At 41.0% G+C, this 25331-nt stretch overlaps 1 protein-coding gene across 3 annotated transcripts in view; it reads right to left on the reverse strand.

The window, feature by feature from the left end:
- Positions 1-567: 567 nt before the first annotated feature.
- Positions 568-25331, reverse strand: part of LOC124113096 (thimet oligopeptidase-like) — a 39134-nt gene continuing 14370 nt past the window's right edge. Inside the window, exons 4-18 of one of the 3 annotated variants that reach the window (XR_006857722.2) lie at positions 24488-24619; positions 23157-23194; positions 22075-22187; positions 21532-21586; positions 17796-17960; positions 13903-14064; positions 10452-10517; positions 8678-8782; positions 7897-8004; positions 7009-7082; positions 6418-6649; positions 5731-5862; positions 4996-5112; positions 2175-3703; positions 568-2122 (exon numbers count right to left, since the gene is read on the reverse strand). Coding sequence is in view for 1 of the 3 variants with exons in the window: in XM_046473354.2 (XP_046329310.1) it covers positions 3620-3703; positions 4996-5112; positions 5731-5862; positions 6418-6649; positions 7009-7082; positions 7897-8004; positions 8678-8782; positions 10452-10517; positions 13903-14064; positions 17796-17960; positions 21532-21586; positions 22075-22187; positions 23157-23194; positions 24488-24619 (1583 nt within the window). In the remaining 2 variants the exon portion in view is untranslated. Of the gene's footprint in view, positions 3704-4995; positions 5271-5730; positions 5863-6417; positions 6650-7008; positions 7083-7896; positions 8005-8677; positions 8783-10451; positions 10518-13902; positions 14065-17795; positions 17961-21531; positions 21587-22074; positions 22188-23156; positions 23195-24487; positions 24620-25331 lie in introns of all 3 variants that reach the window. The other 2 variants (XM_046473354.2, XR_007222248.1) reach the window with 2 other exon arrangements.

A 25331-nucleotide genomic window follows, 5' to 3' on the forward strand; every position in this document is an offset into this window, starting at 1 on the left:
TTCTGTGGTGGTCATACTGCTATACATGTTGTCCCTGCTCAGATCAACCCATTAGGTAATGAGTGAGTGAGTGAGTGAGTGAGTGAGTGAGTGAGTGAGTGAGTGAGTGAGTGAGTGAGTTGGGTTGGGTTTAACGCCGCTTTTAACATTATTCCAGTAACCCAAAGCACGGGTATGGTGATGACAAACCTAGAAACATAATTGGGGCAAACCGGGATCCTAACCCACAATCATAGGTTTCTGGCGTGTCCAAGGCACTCAACTCTGCACAGCGAATCATGGCGCCTTAGACAACTGCCCCCCATTTGGTAATAAAGTCAAAAACATTTAAATATTTTTGACATGATCAATAATTCTGTATGAAATCTAGTCTTAATAGTAATTGTCCAAATTGTCTAGAACTTAATGGAAGAGTTATCTCTCTTTGCATATACATTACTGCCATGGTTGCTAATGACTTGGAATTACCCAGTAGTTTTGGGCTAACTGAAAAATTAAAAGTGGAAAAAAAAGTGAAAAAAAGTTGAAAATAAATATACCGGTAATTTCCATTTTTGGACTCCTGTGTTCTTCATTCACATTTAAGCCACATCCTTATATACAAACACCTTGATTGAAAAGCTGGATTGAGATGGATTCAGATGATCTGGACCATACAAAACTGATCATGCAGAAATGCAAACAGAAGTGTCAAAATGTCCAACATTGATGAGTAAGTGCCTCATAAACTGATGTGACCTTGCATCAGGTTAAGTTTACTAAAGGGGGATAACTCTAAAATGACAGTTAAACAACAGGGGTGGTATGGTACTTGTGTGGTGAAATGGCCAACTGATATTCCGGCCTACATTACAGGCCAGACTCTCTAGAAAAGGAGTTTGCTGCATTGATGGGAGTACAAGGCAACATTTTAAGTGAATGGAAAGAAAAATCTACTTGTTCTGAATATTTAGACAAGGCACGGATGACTGTAGTAGGAAGAATTTTTGGTAAAATTATTGCTTTCGAAAGATTGTTCAAAATCATCAAAAATACTCATGATTTGTATATTCCTCCTATATAATCCTACCATATGCTTGTCGCCGCTCATACTCCTATCATATACTGCTACTGTATCGTGCTACCACGACTACAGTGCCTGCATCATCAGCTGTGACAGAGTCTGCAGGTAATCAGGAACTGTCCATTTTTGTCAGTTGATGACAAACTTTGTCCATCCAGACAGCTTACAAGAAAACAGCTTGCATCGCCATGTTCAGCCATACACACAGGGATGTGACCTAGTCCAGAAGCCGAGATGCAGGACTTGGGGAGATTTAATAGCAAGACATTTGTTCCTACTGTTATGAAGACGAGCAGCATCTCATTGTGGGCATACAGTCTGTGGGATCATTAACTGGCCTGTTCCATTACATGTTCCTGTGAGTCATTTCGTGAGATATATTTGTACAGAATGCCCCTTTAGACGTTTGAATATTTGCAACTACCACCAAGATCTGCACCCGAGTCAGCTCCAGTCATAGTTCACAAACACTCAAACAATGCATAGGTATAAAAAATAATTTTTCCATGATCAGGACAAAATGCATACTGACATATTATCACTGCATTAGGCCACATGTTTGATTTATTTAGCTTCATATACATTTTTAAGACAATATTTGAAAATGAATGAAAATAAACATGTAAACCTAGAAGTGAGTCCATAATAGGTAAAAAAATTGTTGCCAAAGAAATTTGTTTCATTACCTCAGCTACTTCTTTAGAGCATATCATAAACAATTTGAAATTAAAACAGATAATAAAAATAATAAATAATAATAATGTGTGTATTTATATTTGTGCTAAACTCATTACATATTTTTTATGTTCAAAGCACAAACAGTTTTGATTCCACATCCTTTTTAGTATTAAATCTTAATTCTTACCAAAAACATAACATGTTTGCATTTTCAGCGGGAGAACAAAACACATAATTTGAATCACTGTGATGAATGCTGCAATTGCAACTTACAAAGTAGTTAGACATTGTTAACTAACAATGATAACTTGTAGTTGTTGCATGTATAACTACAAAGTTGGGAAAACCGTTTGGTGGTTTGTTATGTTTGAATCCTGGAACCTATACAGACATTTTCTATTTGCACTACTCAATCAGTGGTTTGTCCTGGAACCTATACAGACATTTTCTATTTGCACTACTCAATCAGTGGTTTGTCCTGGAACCTATACAGACATTTTCTATTTGCACTACTCAATCAGTGGTTTGTCCAACTTGAAAGAGGACTGTAAGTTGTCAGGTGTGTACATAACTAAACATCTCTCACACAATGCACATACAAAACAAATAATTTTAACATTTGATATTTGAATAGAAACATCAACAAACAACAGACAATCAACACCCACACACCTATCAGAGAGGAAATTTGATGTCCTCATCCAACTTGGGTTCCTCATAATAGCATTGTTGCCTGTGTCTATAGACAAATCTTGGGATAGTTTCCTACAATTTCCAAAGATTTATTTCAATTTGACATTTCCTGATCTATATTTGATCTCTTCAGGAGTAACAGATCTCCATGGTGGACAGACAATGCCATAAGTTCCTACACATTATCTAGGCTAACAATACAATATGGGATGCAGGTCATATCATGGCACACCAGTTGCAGAGTGAAAACTATTTAATAACCAACATGAATACTTAAGTATCAAATAATATCCTCTATTCCTGATAAGCAGTCTATACAATTAGAACTTGTAAAACGTGTAATGTCATAAATCCTTTATCTTGCCAACTCCATTTTATATATATTTTTTTAGGCATTCTTCATGTCATGTACTGAAATTTAAAAACGTCCCAATATATTTTTGAGTTAATGCTGTTTGATCTGACATGCTTTCACTGTATCTTAAAATTCGATATTGAATACATATTGTTTGCAAATATTTATTTTCATTTTTTTACATTTACCGGTAATTGGTTGACAGTTACACTAACCCATTATATCACGACGAGCAATAAAGCTTAAATATTGGGAAAGTTTCTTTTCCTGCCACCAGGTCTATTAAGTATTTTCAGTAATAAAAGAAACTTGAAAGTAGATCGGTAAAAGAAGGGAAGTAACCCCCTGACTTGTCATTCACAAATATTGTCCATTCCAAATTTTCTCTATTTCCCTTATTTAAGGGATCACTTTAGAAACAAGCCTTGTATTTCAGAATTGTAGTTTTCATTTTGACGATGGAAAATTTAATAAAAATATAGAGATACCTACCTCCATCCCTAACCATGGCAAATGTGTATTGGTAAAATGCATCATTCCATCCCATTCCTACTACCTACAGCTCACTCACCAGTCTGGCTATTCTGATGTGTGTCCAGCATTGCACATGAACTGATTTTCACATGTTAGTTAGTTGCCCGATGTACCCATATCCTCAAAGTTCAATTGCTGCTTAGTATTTCATATTGGTCATTACACAATTTATGCTGCTTATGTAAAATATTATATACAATGCTGGTATCATCTCTGTACACTGACATGTTACATGTATACACTGCTCCTATATACACACAATCAGCTATCATCATGCTGGGGTACTTGGGTGATGTCTACGCCTTCAGTCCCTTGCTCTCCAGGAAAGCATTTGGTAGGGGGTCACGACCCAGGAAGTTCTTCAGCATGTCTGCCCCATCCTAGAAGTAAACATAATTATGATGATTATGATTATCATCATAGAGCTGTTGCACTAACAGTTGTTACTGCATACCATCACTATCATCAATGAACTGTTGCACTAATACTTGCTTCTGCATACCATCACTATCATCAATAAGCTGCTAAACTAATACTTGCTACTGCATACCATCACTATCATCAATGAAATGCTACACTAATACTTGCTTCTGCATACCATCACTATCATCAATGAGCTGCTAAACTAATACTTGCTTCTGCATACCATCACTATCATCAATGAACTGCTACACTAATACTTGCTCCTGCATACCATCACTATCATCAATAAGCTGCTAAACTAATACTTGCTTCTGCATACCATCACTATCATCATAGAGCTGTTGCACTAATACTTGCTTCTGCATACCATCACTATCATCAATGAAATGCTACACTAATACTTGCTTCTGCATACCATCACTATCATCAATGAGCTGCTATACTAATACTTGCTTCTGCATACCATCACTATCATCAATAAGCTGCTAAATTAATACTTGCTTCTGCATACCATCACTATCATCAATGAGCTGCTACACTAATACTTGCTTCTGCATACCATCACTATCATCAATGAGCTGCTACACTAATACTTGCTTCTGCATACCATCACTATCATCAATGAACTGTTGCACTAATACTTGCTTCTGCATACCATCAATGAACTGTTGCACTAATACTTGCTTCTGCATACCATCACTATCATCAATGAACTGCTACACTAATACTTGCTTCTGCATACCATCACTATCATCAATGAACTGTTGCACTAATACTTGCTTCTGCATACCATCACTATCATCAATGAACTGTAGCACTAATACTTGCTTCTGCATACCATCACTATCATCAATGAACTGTTGCACTAAAACTTGCTTCTGCATACCATCACTATCATCAATGAGCTGCTAAACCAATACTTGCTTCTGCATACCATCACTATCATCAATGAGCTGCTAAACCAATACTTGCTTCTGCATACCATCGCTATCATCAATGAGCTGCTGCACTAACACTTGCTTCTGCATACCATCACAATCTTTACAGAACTTCAGTTCATACATATTCATTGAGTTCATAAGTGTGACTCAAAACCTGTCGTGAAACATCACGTATCATTGTTGTAGACGACAGATGCCAGAAAAAAATTGAGGCCATTGGCACAGTGACATATTTGGAAATATGTCATTATGTGTACAAGTATTTATATAAAGTGTTGAAAAACTAGACTTCTCAAGAAGACACTTACCACAGATCCCCCTGGTGCAAGGATGCAGTTTCTGTAGCTGTTGCCGACAGCCGGATTCATGATCCCCTCTTTCCGGAACCGTGAGTAGAACATGTCCATGCAGAACACCTCACTCCACTGAAACATGGAACACACCCTCACTTATACAGACACATGGTGAACACATACAGGAGTCCATGCAGAACACCTCACTCCACTGAACCATGGAACACGCCCTCACTTATACAGACACAAGGTGAACACATTTAGGAGTCCATGCAGAACACCTCACTCCACTGAAACATGGAACACACCCTCACTTATACAGACACATGGTGAACACATACAGTGTTAGAAATTAAGCGGGTGTTCTTGAGGTGAGGTGAGGTGAGGTGAGGTGAGGTGAGGTGAGGTGAGGTGAGGTGAGGTGAGGTGAGGAGAGTCCTTGTTTTAGCCCCTTAAAGCTGAGCGTCAGGCAGGGTAACAAGTACCATCTTTTAATGTCTTTTGGTATGATGCAGCCAGGTATCGAACCCCGGCCCTTACTCTCTCCGGGCAGATGCTCTACGACTAGGTTGTCCTTAAGGTTTTCTGGTATAGCATTAGGGGTATAACAATGACCCCTCGACTTTTATTCTTCATTTTGACACCCATATACACATGTGCCCAACTGGTGGTAATTAGTCAGCCCTTATGACAAGCATTGGGCTGTCAGGAGCTATTTCATCTGGGAGTAAGAACAGAAGTGTCACCTACCAGATAGCCATAATATTGAGCATCATACCCTCCGGCCAGATGACCGAAGGCAGCCGGCATGTTGGTTCCTGGAGTCGGGACGATGCCCAGAATCTTCTCAGACAGCTCAAAGAATATCTTGGCTGTGTCGGCCTGGAAACAAACACATAGATATCAACAGCCATGTGTAGAATTTGTATGTCTTCACTTTATATTCTTGTATCTTCTTACAGTGCAATACAGCATATAATGTTGATGCATGCAAGTTCTGCTCTGGGGCATCACTTGCATGTTTCATATAGTTTCAGAGAAATACAAAATACATAAATACAACCAACTTTACACATTCATACACAGACGGACAGACAGACAGATGTTCCGACAGCTGTGTACCACTGCAAAATATGCAGGGGGAATAACAAGAAAAGTGTTATTCATTAAGCTTTTTGTGTATTTTATTATACATCTATTTGAAGGCAAAACAAAGTATTATTGGTATACATACTCCAAGTGCAAGATACCAGTAACATAAGTGAGGTAACTCTCAAAACTATACACACGGTGAAAACAATTAATCCAAGATGACAGCTAACATCAGGATCATGTGACACTCTTCTTGTGAAAAGAAGTCTAGTCAGACAAAGCACAGTTTTGACATAAACCAACAGGCAGAAATCAACTTGAATAAACCATGCACCACCCTCTTACCTCAGGCTTCGTGTGTATGGTCTGGTCGAACGTCCCCAGGAGAATTTGACGGAGGTTGAAGACACCAGCATTGGCAATCCTGCTCTTGGTGAGTTTCTCCAGCAGGTCATCTGGAATGGCCTTGCCGTCCTTGTAGTGGCCGGACATGCGACACAAAGGTTCTCGCTCCCAGCACCAGTTCTCCAGCATCTGGGATGGCGCCTCCACGAAGTCGCGCTCCACATGGGTGCCACTGCATCAACACAACAATCTGCAGCTTAGAGGACTGGAGGGAGGCAACTGCAGTAGTTCATGTCTGCGGTGCTACACAATATTATCAAACTTTCCCAGGCGATACATATGACAAGTTTTGCTCAAGACTGATGATTATTTAAGATATGACTATGACTTTCAAGTGTATATTCAGTCAGAAAGCTAAAATACATTACTGAGACGGATATTCTCTCGATACATTAATTTACATAAACATTCAATAATTCAATAACTCATCATGTCATCTGGTAACATGGAAACAACATTAATTTACATAAACATTCAATAATTCAATAACTCATCATGTCATCTGGTAACATGGAAACAACAGACACATACCTGAACAAAGCAAAGTCTGCCCGTGCACAGATCTGATGCATGACATGGCCAAACTCATGGAAATATGTCTCAACCTGAAAGAATACATCTTTTGATCACCATGACAACAATACATCAACAACAACTCATTCCACATACTCAGATTGCTTGTCACTAGTGGGGTTAAACTGCACAAAGGCTTGCAGCAAACGTACGTCGTTTCACAACTCCTCTAAATAGAAGGATATTTATGTTTAGCCATGCAGCTGTGTTGAATACTGCTTTGAGCAGTATTTCAGTTACACCATAGCAAGTCAGCTTAATATGGGTTGGTTGGTTGGTTGGTTTGTTGTTTAATGCCGCACTCAGCAATATTCCAGCTATATGATGGCGATCTGTAAATAATCGAGTCTGGACCAGACAATCCAGTGATTGGTATCATGAGCACTGATCCATGCAATTGGGATCGATAACATGCATCAACCAAGTCAGCAAGCCTGACCACCCAATCCCGTTAGTCGTCTCTTACGACAAGCACAGTCGCCTTTTATGGCAAGCATGGGTTGCTGAAGACCTATTCTACCCAGGATCTTCACGAGTCAGCTTAATATGGGAGTAATGCCCTAAGTGACACAGGTCCTGGACATTTCCCACCATGGTGAAACCCAGACATGTTGCTGGCAAACCAAAGATCCGGATCAGGCCCAATTCGGGATACAAACCAATGAGCCTCATCAGGGCCTGGCAGGACTAACCCTGCACAGCAAACTGCAGCATCATACACCACGGGGACATCAATGCCCCTTATTTGCCATGAGTAGGTACTAGACGTTTAAAAGAAGGCAGTAGAAGGTGGTAGTTTCCTCCAGGGAACATACAGGGCCTAGTGGTCCTCTCCAGACAGCTCACCTCATCATGAGTCAGGAGAGACGGCTGGTCGGCGGTGGACTTGGTGAAGTTGGCCACCATGGCAGCTATAGATATCTGGCGAGATCCGTCCGGCAGGACACAACCAGGCTGAAACAGACTCATATCGTAAGTCCCGAGTCTTGGCTCATGCACCATTATTCCCTGAAGGATTTATCATGTCTTTTTTTCAAGGTAGAGAAAATGTACTTATTACCAATAGCCAATTTGCTAACAGACTGTCTTAAAGAATAACACAATACCTTGAACAAAAGGTTTTCTCCTATCTACTTTATGCAGCTGCATCATGTATAAGTGTTCTTCTGAGAGCTTACAAAGCAAGCTTATGTTTATCAAGCACTGTTGTGAAGTTTGTATCTCTGATGTGCACTGACTGCACAAGAACTTGTAAATGTTTTGGGATATTTCTATCAACATTTTCAAAACTCTGCTGCTCTCATAACGTTTAATTTATAAACTATCTAGATATTCCTGCATGCATGAAATTTATCCTGCATACTTTTATGTTATGGGACAGAGGCCTGAATAAACTCTGTCTGTCTGTCTGTCTGTCTGTCTGTCTGGTAAACAGCCATCACCAAACATTTCACCATAAAGCAATGTGCAAATGTTTAGCAAGAAGACCCAAAACCAATTTCAGCAATACAATTGATTTTCTTCGCTCTCCTCTTTACACACTCAACAACCAAGTACAATAATACTTTGTTCTCTGCGATCTTGAGTTCTACTTGAGGGAATGAACACCTCCTGTGAGAGCCTGTACCTGCAGACCAAAGCAAGCAGCATGGCCATATTTGCCTTCGCGAGGGTAGAGGTCCAGGTAGAAGTAGCCCAGCAGTTCCTCTGACTTGGCGTCCGTCACACTGTACTGCAAACAGAGACAACGTATCAGTGTAGCCTGGTGCAGTATCTCCCCCAGCATGGGCTCTGTGTCTCTCACTCACAACATGTAAAACAACTTTAAAGGAATATTCCACTGACTTGTCATCACCTATTTTAAGGAATAACATTTTTTTCACGTTTATTTAAAACAATTCTATTTCTTATTTTAAGGGAAAGAGGTCACTGATTGTGCCAATATGACTTCTTCGGCCATTCTATGGAGGCATCTTGTCTTGGTCTCGCGCAGCAAGGAGAGCATGAAATTGTGAGATTATTAAGCACTAAATGTTAATTTTCAGTGGAATATCCCTTCAAGTGGAGTTTGCTAACATCAAAATGATTAACTAAACTCTATGATGATTTTATAAGTGTGGTCAGGGTCACTGACATGGTTGATGCATGTCATCACATCCTAATTGTGTAGATCGATGTTCATGATGTCAATCACTGGATTGTCTGGTCCAGACTTGATTACTTACAGACCGCCGTCATATAGCTGGAATATTCCTGAGCGGGACGTTGAACAACAAACAAAGAAACAAAGAAACAAAAAAAGCATGTGCATGCACCGAAACTGCTGAACTTGACAATGCCTGGAACTGAATAGCAGACTAAAGTGTCTATTATTAATATTCAAAAAATATACCTCACAAATAAAAAACAGAAATCCTGGACTTGTTTAACAATATGACCTTCACCTTTGATTGATGTTAGCCAATGCTAACCATGCATACTTATTGCATCTCTGTACCCTGTTTGTGGTTTATATATCATGCACAGTTTGGAATAGATGTGCAGTGTCAAACCCAAACTGTACCCAGTGTCCCGTACATGGTGCTCCACTTTCTTCACTTTCTGGGTCAAGAGCAAAGACATATTCCTTCCTTCCATCAGTGCACATTCACCTCTGTCACCAAGCACCTTGCTGTGGCATGATTAATTAACACGCCTCGTTCTACAGAGCATACAGGTGGAAATGACAGTATATACTGTTTGATAATATTCTCCCATGCTAATGTCCTGATACTGATATATATCATTATGCAGATAGGGAAAAGTAGTCAGTAATTGTGATATATTCTGTATATTTTACACAAAAACACACCTTCTCTTTCTACAGGAAAACAATGCAAGTGACAATGACACAGGATGGATGTATTTGCACCCTTGACAACGCTGCTTTCAGAAAAAAAAGTTAAATATTTTGATAATATAAAATAAAGTGTTCTTTAGTGCTGAAAATGCTGAAACCAAGAAGTATGTTTTATTTACAGATTCAATGATTCAAATGGAGATGTTAGGATTATAAGTATGGATAAATGAACTGGCTGCACAATATATGAAAATAGCTCCAACACACTAGCTTACAAGGGAGTTAACAAACTATCTTTTACCAGGCTCAATACATACTTTTCAATCTTCTTTACAAAACATAAGTAAAAATATTGAAACTAACAATAATTTGACCAGATACATCACTCATTGCAACCCTGTTTTCAAGATATTGCACTGATATTTTCAATTGGTTGCTTGGAATAATTTCACTAGCAACTTATTTTACAGACATGAGGAGAGGTGTCTTTCTGAACATGGGTACAGACCATCAGGTATCCTCTGAGAAATGTTACTATCTGCAGTATTACTGAATATCTTACCATGGTGACATCTTCAAACCAGACTTCGGCATCTTTGATTTGTGAAAACTTTAGTCCTAGTAGTTCCTGAAACAAAGAGAGAGTTTAGTGATTAGATAGTTGAATGATGTTTTATGCCACAGCAAGTTGAAATGCCAGCACCACCAGGGCATGAGGATTCACAATCAGATAGCACCATCAGGGCATGAGGATTCACAATCAGCTAGCACCATCAGGGCATGAGGATTCACAATCAGATAGCACCATCAGGGCATGAGGATTCACAATCAGATAGCACCATGAGGGCATGAGGATTCACAATCATATAGCACCATCAGGGCATGAGGATTCACAATCAGATAGCACCATGAGGGCATGAGGATTCACAATCAGATAGCACCATCAGGTCATGAGGATTCACAATCAGATAGCACCATCAGGGCATGAGGATTCACAATCATATAGCACCATCAGGGCATGAGGTATCACAATCAGATAGCACCATCAGGGCATGAGGATTCACAATCAGATAGCACTTTAGGGCATGAGGATTCACAATCAGATAGCACCATCAGAGCATGAGGATTCACAATCAGTCAAAACCATCAGGGCATGAGCATTCACAATCAGATAGCACCATCTGGGCATGAGGATTCACAATCATATAGCACCATCAGGGCATGAGGATTCACAATCAGATAGCACCATCAGGACATGAGGATTCACAATCAGCTAGCACCATCAGAGCATGAGGATTCACAATCAGCTAGCACCATCAGGGCATGAGGATTCACAATCAGCTAGCACCATCAGGGCATGAGGATTCCCAATCAGATAGCACCATCTGGGCATGAGGATTCACAATCAGATAGCACCATGAGGGCATGAGGATTCACAATCAGATAGCACCATCAGGACATGAGGATTCACAATCAGCTAGCACCGTCAGAGCATGAGGATTCACAATCAGATAGCACCATCTGGGCATGAGGATTCACAATCATATAGCACCATCAGGGCATGAGGATTCACAATCAGATAGCACCATCAGGACATGAGGATTCACAATCAGCTAGCACCATCAGAGCATGAGGATTCACAATCAGCTAGCACCATCAGGGCATGAGGATTCACAATCAGCTAGCACCATCAGGGCATGAGGATTCCCAATCAGATAGCACTTAAGGGCATGAGGATTCACAATCAGCTAGCACCATCAGAGCATGAGGATTCACAATCAGCTAGCACCACCAGGGCATGAGGATTCACAATCAGATAGCACCATCTGGGCATGAGGATTCACAATCATATAGCACCACCAGGGCATGAGGATTCCCAATCAGATAGCACCACCAGGGCATGAGGATTCACAATCAGCTAGCACCATCAGGGCATGAGGATTCACAATCAGTCAAAACCATCAGGGCATGAGGTATCACAATCAGATAGCACCACCAGGGCATGAGGATTCACAATCAGATAGCACTTTAGGGCATGAGGATTCACAATCAGATAGCACCATCAGGGCATGAGGATTCACAATCAGTCAAAACCATCAGGGCATGAGGTATCACAATCAGATAGCACCATCAGGGCATGAGGATTCACAATCAGATAGCACTTTAGGGCATGAGGATGTACAATCAGATAGCACCATCAGGGCATGAGGATTCACAATCAGATAGCACCATCAGGGCATGAGGATTCACAATCAGTCAAAACCATCAGGGCATGAGGATTCACAATCAGATAGCACCGTCAGAGCATGAGGATTCCAGTGTTAGAAACTAACAGTTTTAGTCCACTAGTCCTTATAATGATAACATATAGTAAAACCCGTAAAAAGGGCACATTTCTACTAGTCCTTATGATACCTTAACTATTGGGCAGTTTGGCAAGGACTATAGGACTAGTGCCAATTTCTTACGCTGGGATTCACAATCAGATAGCACCATCAGAGCATGAGGATTCACAATCAGATAGCACCATCAAGGCATAAGGACGCACAATCTGACCTATTCTGTAACTAACTTAACTCGATAGTATCAATACTGGCATGAAAAAATACAATTGATTGTTGATATGTCTCCAGGTGACCATCTCTGTGGTGAAGACCTTACCTGGTATATTTCCAGGAGGCCCTAGGTGACTGTCTACATGGGGAAGACATTATCCCTGGCATATTTCCAGGAGGCCCCAGGTGACTGTCTATATGGGGAAGACATTACCCCTGACACATTTCCAGGAGGCCCTAGGTGACTGTCTATATGGGGAAGACATTACCCCTGACATATTTCCAGGAGGCCCTAGGTGACTGTCTATATGGGGAAGACATTACCTGGCATATTTCCAGGAGGCCCTAGGTGACTGTCTACATGGGGAAGACATTACCTGGTATATTTCCAGGAGGCCCTAGGTGACTGTCTACATGGGGAAGACATTACCCCTGGCATATTTCCAGGAGGCCCTAGGTGACTGTCTATATGGGGAAGACATTACCCCTGACACATTTCCAGGAGGCCCTAGGTGACTGTCTACATGGGGAAGACATTACCCCTGACATATTTCCAGGAGGCCCTAGGTGACTGTCTACATGGGGAAGACATTACCTGGCATATTTCCAGGAGGCCCTAGGTGACTGTCTATATGGGGAAGACATTACCCCTGACATATTTCCAGGAGACCCTAGGTGACTTTCTACATGGGGAAGTCATTACCCCTGGCATATTTCCAGGAGGCCCTAGGTGACTGTCTACATGGGGAAGACATTACCCCTGACAGATTTTCAGGAGGCCCTAGGTGACTGTCTATATGGGGAAGACATTACCCCTGGCATATTTCCAGGAGGCCCTAGGTGACTGTCTATATGGGGAAGACATTACCCCTGACACATTTCCAGGAGGCCCTAGGTGACTGTCTACATGGGGAAGACATTACCCCTGACATATTTTCATGAGGCCCTAGGTGACTGTCTATATGGGGAAGACATTACCCCTGACATTTTTCCAGGAGGCCCTAGGTGACTGTCTATATGGGGAAGACATTACCCCTGACATATTTCCAGGAGGCCCTAGGTGACTGTCTATATGGGGAAGACATTACCCCTGACATATTTTCAGGAGGCCCTAGGTGACTGTCTATATGGGGAAGACATTACCCCTGACATATTTCCAGGAGGCCCTAGGTGACTGTCTATATGGGGAAGACATTACCCCTAACATATTTCCAGGAGGCCCTAGGTGACTGTCTACATGGGGAAGACATTACCCCTGACATATTTCCAGGAGGCCCTAGGTGACTGTCTATATGGGGAAGACATTACCCCTGACATATTTCCAGGAGGCCATTGGTGACTGTCTACATGGGGAAGACATTACCTGGCATATTTCCAGGAGGCCCTAGGTGACTGTATGTTCTTACCTGGTATATTTCCAGAAGGCCTAGGTGACTGTCTCCATGGCAATGTTTTTACCTGGTATATTTCCAGGAGGCCCTTGGTGACCTTCTCCATGGGGAAGTACTCCTTCAGCCTGTTGTGGTCCACTGCATACTTCTTCTCCTCAGACATGGTCATATAGTAGCGGAAATCCCAGTAGTTAACCTTGCCATCATTTTCATAGCCATATGTCTCACACTGAAACATGAGACAAAATGTTTTTATTTCCAAAGGTCACAGATGCCTGCTTATTTTACAGTTGTCACAGCGAAATAATTTGCTCAATAAACTCAAATATCGACAACAAAAGATTTCACTATTACACACTTTCTTCTATGTGAGGCTCAGAATCAGAATCAGGCTTATCAATCAACACTTGTACTATGTCACCAAAGAAAAACCATAGATGCCAAAATTCAATTTTCTGTGGCAATATCAGAGAAGATGCTTAAACAGAAAACAACTGCATTTTGAGATAATTTGAGAGCATTTCAGTACTTTTTGAGCGAAATGCTTGAGCAGCGGCTATTTAAGTTTCAGCGTTCAGTATGGTCGAAGTGAAAAATTCAAGCCAAGGTTTTAAAAGTCAAAATATCGAAAACAATGTTGAGCTCACTACTACCTGCACATGCATCAAATTTCATCAAATTTTGTTTTTCAGATTTGAATCTCTTGAACAATCCGGGGTGTCATCATTGGTGGGAACAAGAATGTGAAGTTTTCATTGGTCCAGTAGTTTCTGAGGATATGATGTTTACCACGGATGACGCATGACGGATACTAGATAAACAGGTCATGACATCAGCTCACTTGACATTCTGTCAGTGAGCTAAAAAATTCCCTGGAATGCATTCATGTACATGAAGTAGTAGTAATATAATATAAATCTGGAAAGTTTTGCACCATGAAATGACTGTGAGTGGCTAAAAATAGCCTTTACTGAGACAAGAAAGTTTTGTGACACCCTGTTAAGATTACCAAATATCAAAGCTACTTTTGCAGGTGTAATATTTCATAAGTAGGAAGCGTCATGATGAAATGGTAACTGAGTGTCAGTGAGTGATTGTTAAACTATAGATGTATGTGTTGTTGTAGTTAACAAGGGAGTAGCGTGTTTATCTAACAGAATAGACTGGCTGGCGTATGTCTGGATATACTTGAGGGGATGTGGCAGGTTAGTGAACTTAAACTAATTAGACTATTGACACAAAGTGATTAGTTGCTTCATCAAGTACTTGCTGGTTTGGTAACAAGTGGAAGTGAATTCAAGAAATATTCCTTACCTTTTTTGTTAGTTGTCAGTCTGCAAAAATAACTGTGTCATGAAACTATTGCAAGTGTGTGTTGTTTGCAGTTTTCGCAGTCCTTTCCTGCTTGCAAAACCTTCCAGAATTAATTAAATTTTTACAAACCTGTAGAGGTTATGAATTCTCTGATGAAATCCTCCTTGGGGCACTTATTGCATTTTCCTTGCTCAAGAAAATCTACATGACATAGTTGTAACCATTTTCCTTAATAAAAAATGTTATACGTATATATGTATGATATACGACCACCCTTACGGGGCCTCACCCTCCACGGCACGCCACGCCAGGGGGAGCAACTCTCACCCAAATCACTTTCCATATGTCTTATGCTGACGGAATGTGGGGAGGTGGGTGGCCGTGCCCCAAGGAGGATTTCATCAGAGAATTCAAAACCTCTACAGGTTTGTAAAATTCTCTTTCAGATTTAATCCTCCTTGGGGCACTTATTGCATCAGGACAGACTCCTAAAGATAATATAGGAAGTGGCATCCGTCAGCAACAGGCGAAAATAAATACATCGTATTTGATTATTCAACAGAATAAAATATAGAGTTCAATAAATGGAACCAACCTTATCGTGAGGCACCACCATCGAAAGGCAGGGGCTAGAGACAGGGCGTGGTCGACCATATATTATGATAAAGCCTGTTTTTGCGGCTTGTCATAAGTGGAGAACTCGAAACACCCCCCACCCCACCCCACACTATTTTGAACAAGTGATATAGGGGCGTAGATCACGAGAGACTATAACCCGTGCTGACCTAGGCCAGAGGGTCCCCGAGGATCAAAGGAGTGCGTGTGCAAAATACGAGTATTATCGAGCAGTAAGGACTGATATTTATTGACCGCAGAAGATAAAATCTGGACCATTACTGAGCAGTATAACCGGAGGATTGTCTAAAATCTGGAATCCCTGGCCTCGACCAGCTGCCTTGTCCCGGCCCCTGCCTCTCTTGCTCCTCCCGGTGCCCTTACCTGTAGGCTGCTTCCAAGCAGGTGTGGACTTCTGACCCGGTGCGTCAGCGTAGGAGGAGTCAAGTGGAGAGGTCCGCTTACGCGGTTTAACGCTTGGTACCTCCAACAAGGCCTTAGAGTCTTTGATGGAAGTATACAATTGAGCGGCCTCTCGGACCACCTGCTGAGCCCCAGGGAAGAGGGTGGCACCATCTTATATGGCAAAGCAAGGAGGTCTTGGCGTGTGGAAGTCGAGTATGTAGATACCGACATCCACAGCCTGTGCATGCCCATAACAGCGCACATCATCTGCGAGGCACAGCTACGAATAGCGTCCCGCGTAAGATGACTGTGAACTTCTATTAGTTGCGCGGCCAACCCCGAAGAGTCAGCCGGCCCCTCTCCCGCTAACTCCCTCTGTACAACCGACAGATAGGCAGAGTGTACGGACACACGGAGCTGTTGGCATGCATTACAATATTGCTCCTCGAAGCATATGTAAGCAGCCTTCAACTCCGCACCGCACGCGGGAAAGGGGGGCAACCGCTGGCCTTTAAAGGGATTTACACATTGTAACCCTGTTGGGAGTCGAACCCGGGTCTTCGCCGTGACGAACAAACGCTTTAATCACTAGGCTACCCGACCACCCACCCCCCTACTTGACCTTTGTCAAGTTGGGGGTCTCTGACTCTGGCATGGGTCCCGGTGCCGAGGTGCCGGGGGTTCAAGGGAACCCACCTGGCTCTTGGCTAGGTATCCACTAGTGGAAGCCTCGGCCTCGGAAGAGGCGTCTGGCTCTGCTAGGGAAAAATGTGCGTCGGTAGTGCACGGGCCGGCGCCCGCCACCCCTCCGCTGGGGAGCGACCTCGAGCCGGAGCTAAAGGGGGGTCTTATATCTACCACCGCCTTTAAGAGACCTTTAAAGTGGAGCAAGTCAACTTGTCTCTTTTTGGGGGCCCGGGGGGTAAAGGCAATGCATTCTCAATGCATATCGGGTCCTCCGCCAGACATTTTAGGCAGCATTCGTGCCGGTCGGTCTTGGGGGGGGGGATGGCAGCAGAACAACCCGTACACAGTTTGAAGGTCTGTAAAAAAGGCCGTAATTTCTGAGCTGGGCGGGAAGGGTATTAAAGTGTATCAGTGCGATATAAAGTGCGACCATTTGAATTCAAAGTTAGACATAGACAACTCTATAACTTTACAATGCGAGGTATTACGCCTTTGAAATGAAAGAAATGAACCATACATACAGTTTGGTCAGCCATGGTTCTTGTCGAACGATAGTTATTCTCTTATTTTGTCTTGTGTGAAAAATCAGCACGTCTGTCTCTTACAGATGACATAAGGAAAGTGATTTGGGTGAGAGTTGCTCCCCCTGGTGTGGCGTGCCGTGGAGGGTGAGGCCCCGTAAGGGTGGTCGTATATCATACAAAAACGAAGTTTTTTGTGTGGTAACATTTTTTATTAAGGAAAATGGTTACAACTATGTCATGTAGATTTTCTTGAGCAAGGAAAATGCAATAAGTGCCCCAAGGAGGATTTAATCTGAAAGAGAATCCATGAATCTCAGTCTTCAAAATCAACCTTAGATAAGCAACTTCACACCAAAGTATGTTTGCGATCTCAACACTTCTTACAGGCCCTGATAACTACAATTAATAAGGTTACCTCTTCTTTCTTGAAACGAAGGAAGTCCTCCATCTCCTCTTTGCGGAGAAGCTGAAGTTTTTCTGTGAGATCTTTAAGGAATGTGTCGACAGCCTCTGGTGTCTTGGCCATACGCATGTCAAGGATGAAGGCAGAGTGGGTTGGGAAGCCAAGGAGTTGGGCTTTCTGAAAGAAATCAAAAACATTTATGAGATTTGATTTCCTCAAATACTGGAGTACCAGCAAACACACTTCTGATGCTGACAACTCGTACTGCTGAAATTAGGTATCTGGGCAACTGATCCTGGACAACTGTCTCCCCACCCCAAGGAAAACTGCCCCCATATGGTATAAAAGTAATATGGAATTGTGGCTCACCTGTAGTGACCTGTAGTCATAAATACTGAGGACGACATTAAAATCTAATTATTTGAACAAAATATTAAGTAATCATAAAGAGAAACATACATGCTAAAGTTCAACTCCCTCAGTCTGTCATTTTCATGGGAGAAGAAGATTTACAGAGACAAAAACGATGTATGAGAATATTTAAAGCATTGTCAAAAGAAGAGGAATCCATGAACTAAACAGACCATATTTCATTGCATTTTTAACAAGGCCATAAATAGATTTTACAATATGGCTGCTGCAGTGGCCATATTGAAAATCAGATTAAAACAAATTGGGGTGTCATCATTGGTGGAACAAGCAATTGAAGTTTTACCGACTGTTCTCGGACAACACAGCTGTATGAGGGCCACTGTGTGGGTTTCACTGACAGTTGAAGTACAACACAGCTGTATGATGAGGGGCCACTGTGTGGGTTTCACTGACAGTTCTAGTACAACATAGCTGTATGATGAGGGCCACTGTGTGGGTTTCACTGACAGTTCAAGTACAACATAGCTGTATGATGAGGGGCCACTGTGTGGGTTTCACTGACAGTTCAAGTACAACACAGCTGTATGATGAGGGCCACTGGGTGGGTTTTACTGACTGTTCTAGTACAACACAGCTGTATGATGAGGGGCCACTGTGTGGGTTTCACTGACAGTTCAAGTACAACACAGTTGTATGATGAGGGCCACTGTGTGGGTTTCACTGACAGTTCTAGTACAACACAGTTGTATGATGAGGGGCCACTGTGTGGGTTTCACTGACTGTTCTAGTACAACACAGTTGTATGATGAGGGCCACTGTGTGGGTTTCACTGACAGTTCTAGTACAACACAGTTGTATGATGAGGGGCCACTGTGTGGGTTTCACTGACTGTTCTAGTACAACACAGTTGTATGATGAGGGCCACTGTGTGGGTTTCACTGACAGTTCTAGTACAACACAGTTGTATGATGAGGGCCACTGTGTGGGTTTCACTGACAGTTCTAGTACAACACAGTTGTATGATGAGGGGCCACTGTGTGGGTTTCACTGACGGTTCTAGTACAACACAGTTGTATGATGAGGGCCACTGTGTGGGTTTTACTGACTGTTCTAGTACAACACAGCTGTATGATGAGGGCCTTTGTGTGGGTTTTACTGACTGTTCTAGTACAACAGCTGTATGCTGAGGGCCACTGTGTGGGTTTTACTGACAGTTCAAGTACAACAGCTGTATGATGAGGGCCACTGTGTGGGTTTTACTGACGGTTCTAGTACAACACAGTTGTATGATGAGGGCCACTGTGTGGGTTTCACTGACAGTTCTAGTACAACACAGTTGTATGATGAGGGCCACTGTGTGGGTTTTACTGACTGTTCTAGTACAACACAGCTGTATGATGAGGGCCTTTGTGTGGGTTTTACTGACTGTTCTAGTACAACAGCTGTATGCTGAGGGCCACTGTGTGGGTTTTACTGACAGTTCAAGTACAACAGCTGTATGATGAGGGCCACTGTGTGGGTTTTACTGACTGTTCTAGTACAACACAGTTGTATCATGAGGGCCACTGTGTGGGTTTTACTGACTGTTCTAGTACAACACAGTTGTATGATGAGGGCCACTGTGTGGGTTTTACTGACTGTTCTAGTACAACACAGCTGTATGATGAGGGCCTTTGTGTGGGTTTTACTGACTGTTCTAGTACAACAGCTGTATGCTGAGGGCCACTGTGTGGGTTTTACTGACAGTTCAAGTACAACAGCTGTATGATGAGGGCCACTGTGTGGGTTTTACTGACGGTTCTAGTACAACACAGCTGTATGATGAGGGCCACTGTGTGGGTTTTACTGACAGTTCAAGTACAACATAGCTGTATCATGAGGGCCACTGTGTGGGTTTTACTGACAGATCAAGTACAACACAACTGTACAAGTGTGGGCCGCTGCGTGGGTCTAAAGTGCAATGTTTAACACATGTCATCCATTTGTCATACAAGATAAAGCTAGTTGTAAGTGTGACACATATACGCCAAGGAGATGTCATCCTTGGTAAGTTAATGTATGTCATTATGCAAATGACCCGGAAGTTGTCTGTTGTAGTTGCAAGTGCTGACACTAAACTAGCCACAGTTATGCCGGTTCCTGCTCGCCTGTCATCATTTACACATCCCTCGTAAACCGCAACTTGGCCGCAGCCATTGATGGAGAGACAGGGTTAAATACCAAACAAACAATTTTCTTTTTAGGACATACTTTTCTTTCCTGGTTTGTTTTTATGTTTAAAGATTAACCGGTGTTGGAATGTAAAGTGGCCAAGAGTTCTTGCAATAAAAGTATAATCTAGGAACCCAAATGGTCTTCACAACGATAAGGCTATGATTAGGGAGTCTTAAACTTTCCTGGTTACATACAAACATTCCCAGCAATGTAAATATTATGCTTTGCAAATTTGCTTAATGATTTAGCCTTCATCAAAATCCAGACTTTGCCTTCCATAAATATGATTCTCATGTCAAGGTAATTGCCTTGGTCAGTCAGTGACCGCAGACAATTATCTGATTCTTGTGACAAGAATGCAGTATATGGGACAGCTTCCATCACCACACTCAGACTTCCATCATTACTCTCAGACTTCCATCATTACTCTCAGACTTCCATCATTACTCTCAGACTTCCACCATTACTCTCAGACTTCCATCATTACTCTCAGACTTCCATCATTACTCTCAGACTCTCATTACTCTCTGACTTCCATCATTACTCTCAGACTTCCATCATTACTCTCAGACTCTCATTACTCTCAGACTTCCATCATTACTCTCAGACTTCCATCATTACTCTCAGACTTCCATCATTACTCTCAGACTCTCATTACTCTCAGACTTCCATCACTACTCTCAGACTTCCATCATTACTCTCAGACTTCCATCATTACTCTCTGACTTCCATCATTACTCTCAGACTTCCATCATTACTCTCAGACTTCCATCATTACTCTCAGACTTCCATCATTACTCTCAGACTTCCACCATTACTCTCAGACTCTCATTACTCTCAGACTTCCATCACTACTCTCAGACTTCCATCATTACTCTCAGACTTCCATCATTACTCTCAGACTTCCACCATTACTCTCAGACTTCCATCATTACTCTCAGACTTCCATCATTACTCTCAGACTTCCATCATTACTCTCAGACTTCCACCATTACTCTCAGACTCTCATTACTCTCAGACTTCCATCATTACTCTCTGACTTCCATCACTACTCTCTGACTTCCATCAGTCTTCCATCATTATTCTCTGACGTCCACCATTACCCTCTGACATACACCATGAATACAGCACTACTGAAGGTCATGGGTCAGTAACTACCCACCTCGTGTCTCAGCTTGACGAGCTCCTCCAGGATAGGTGTGTTCTCCTTCAAACATCTGAAACAGAGCCCATGTTCAGTGTGGGAGTACCATGTCAAGCAGACTTATGCTGCAAATTAATGTAAACAATCCGAAATTCTCCATCTAGGCTGAAATATGAAAACACATTTTCTTGGACATTATGCCAAGTTGCATGGGGAAAAGTAAAACCTTTTTTGATTTGAAGTTAATTCCTCAATAAGAATCAAAAGTAAATAAATAAAAGAAAATGTTACAAATGTTTTAAAAAAAAAAAACATGTTAAAAAAAATGTCAGTACTTTGTTGCAAAATTTAGGATTTCTTGAAAAATACATTGGTCAGGTTCAGTATGTAATTTTAATACATCAAAACAAATATGGTAATACTGTCTCTGATAAATGACCAATTATGTGACAAACAGAGACATGGCATGAAGTCTGTAAATACAAAAAACGTTGACAGCACTGAAGTAAGAGCCTTGTTGTAGCATAGGGAGATGTGTTCTGACAAGCTGCTCTACATTACCTGGAATTAAATGCTGTTTCCATCTTCCTCCTTGTGTCTGGGTTCCTGGCTTTCTTCATGCATGGGAAATAGTGGGGGTACTTGAGTGACACCTTGTACTGCCCACTCTCAGTCTGACAAACATCACACAGCAGTGGTACATTGGCACACGCATAGCAAAGTGGCAAAGATTATTACAATATATTCAAGTATTAAATCTTTCTTACTTGGTGCTAATCAGGTACAGAGTGGGCTGACTGACTGTCTCACTCTTAAGAGTTAATAAAGAAACAAACTGTAGAAGGATAAAGCGATTTTACAGGTCTCTCAAACTGTATAATTACCAAGCTCTACTAAAATATTGTGCAACAAACCAATGTATTATGAACTCTATTCAACTGGCTAGGGGCTTCTTTTTTTATTACCTTAAAAAACAGATATGTAGAAAAAATAATGATGACACTTTCACATGTTGAAAGCCTTTTTTTTTAACGATACATGTTCCTGCCTGGCTGAGTGGTACATACTTAATGACCTGTAACAGTTTGATCAGATATTATTCATAGCTTCACTGGCATTCCAGGCAGTTCTGTACATGGCTTTACTCCCATGTGAACGTTGGCGATGTCTTAACATTCCAGGCAGATTTCACCAAAACGCCAAAAGGAAAATAGATATTTGATATTTCACCTTATCAACCCTATATTCTTGCAAAAACAAACAAAAATTAATAGAACAATTTAGTTTTATTTAACTTTTTACTTTCCCCATAACTTCTGAATTATTAATAATTTTACCTCGGTGAGATTGTTGTTCTAGAAGAGAAATATCACGATTTTATGAATGTTTCATTCATCATCTTCCTGAAAAAACAAGGTCTATTCAAAACAACTTACACAAATAAACTGACTGTCATTCTTAATGTTCCAAACACGGACAAATGAGTATTGTGCCCCTAGCCAAGTGTCAACTAGTCCACAACACCAAGGTACTGTGGTATAACTGTCATCTTGTTCGTCATGTTGTCATGTGGATCATAGCATTACATAAACTATCCTGTTTTGGCAAGGTAAACACATGATAAGATAGTCAACAACAATTACCTTCTCTAAGGCTTTCAGGAAGTCACCAGGCAGCCCGACTGTCAAATAAACAAGATTACCATACAGTGGGAGACATTCATTCTATTAACTGGGTCTAGATTTTGAAACGATTTTAGCTAAGGATAGTAAGATTAAGCTTAACAACTTACATTGAAAGAAAATATATCTTAAGTTAAAGATAAGATACATTTTTGAAACTATCTTAAACCTGTCGCAGATTGTTTAAAGCTATGACTGCTATCGTCGTAACTCTGACAGAGAATTTGTTCGTATTGGAGATAGAAACACAAAATCTTTGATGCATTCTTTGTGTATTCGAAGGGTCGGTTTGAATCACACAGGTTATACAATATATAAAGTCATAGTTTCAAGAAAAAGCAGATTATTTGTTTGAAAAAATATCTACAGCAAAGTATGCTGCAATCTTGGATGAAGATAAAATAAACTTGAGACAGGAATAGAGCTATCTTAGATTTATGACATTTGTATGATATCTTAGGGCTATAATAGTTTCGAAAATAGGCTACGACAGTCAACGATTTCCTTACGATAACTTAACGATAATTTTAGAACTGAGACCGTTTTGAAAATCTAGACCTTGGTTTGCAGATTCTCCAAACCGTCATTGAACAAATGTAGAATACAAGTTTCTTTCTTAAGACTGATTTTCTAAAATTTCAGTAATAAGAACCCCCAGGGAAGGCTGATATCAGACAATGGATTTAATCCTTTGACTGGTATAAATAATATAATTTATTTCTTATTACATGTCTCTTGTTGTACTGTACAAAATTTTGAACATTGAACATTTGCAATTTTATTTAAAACATTGGTTGTTGTTGGAGACGATTTAGTAACTGATAATAAATATGAATACAGTTTTAATATCAGATAACATTCAGGATAAATGGGCAATTTGGCATCAGCATCACCCTCAATATGAGTCAGTATATATCATGGCTACATATATACATATGCCAAAAACCTACAATAAGGAAGAAAGGGCCAACATAAATTCTCTTCATGTTGTATGTCTAAAAGTTCTACCGAACAACAAGTATTGGGCCTACAATAAAGAAGTAATGTTTGTTTTTTATCAGAAAAGGTGTCTTATTACAAAAATATTAAATAACAAAACAAAAAAATTCAAATTAATACCAGATACGGGAAACAATATTGGCACATATAACTTAAGAAGAAGAGAAAGAGTTAAGCTCTGCACTTGTCATTAATTTCTACCCAAGGATTCCTGCATTTATGAATTATAAACCTACAGACTTAGAGAAAACTACACCTATTTCAATACAACCAGAATGATCATTGCTTTATACCTAGCTCCTCCTCTGTGAACTCCAAAATGGTGTTCTCCTCATTGAGATTTTTGCTGAAGTCGATTCCCAGGTCACTCATTCTCTTCTTCAGCTCTTTGATGCGGTTCTGAACATTCTTGGGAAGATGGAGACCTGTGAACAGAATATCATACCAGTAAACCCCCTCCCAATGTGGCAATGCACTTGTAGGTAATAAGTCTTTTTCATAACGCCATGTCAGAATGATGAAATCTGATTGGTTCACGAGATCTTGATAAAATACTATGTATCCCACCTGGGAGGGAAATAAATTTCTGAGCAGGAGATTAAATCCCTTATACCCTGCCATGAAAAAGACAGGCTGCTTGTGGATTTCTGAGCAGGCAAATAAATACCTTATAGCCCGCTTCAAAGCTAAAAGCGCCTTCTGAGTCAATTAAAGTCACATGACAAGTTTTCTATCAATTTTGAATTTGTTTTAATTTATTTACAATTGCAGATTAAAACATGTCGGTAAGATAAATTTGTTGTAGCAGCATCGCAAGAGGTACATGTGGTTTCATGTGTTCCATGTTAGGGTTTTAGGTGCTGGAGGGTGAGATCCTGCGAGTACAAGGTTGGACATTGATGAACCCCAAACCACTGAGCATGGCACACTGTCTATATAATATCATAAAAGATGTACCAAAAGGAGTCAGTGAATGAGATGTATTTTCATGTCACTTTGAACAGTATTCCAGTTATATCATGGTGTGTTAATTTTATATGGGAGGAATGCCCAAAGTGAAGTGATGTAGGTCGAAGACATTTGCCACTTTGGTGAAAGACATGAACATTGGTAATTGGGGCGAACAAAGAATCGAAC

The sequence above is a fragment of the Haliotis rufescens genome, unplaced genomic scaffold (assembly GCF_023055435.1).
Source record: "Haliotis rufescens isolate VD_foot unplaced genomic scaffold, xgHalRufe1.0.p SCAF_2, whole genome shotgun sequence".
In the NCBI taxonomy this organism is placed as follows: domain Eukaryota; kingdom Metazoa; phylum Mollusca; class Gastropoda; order Lepetellida; family Haliotidae; genus Haliotis; species Haliotis rufescens.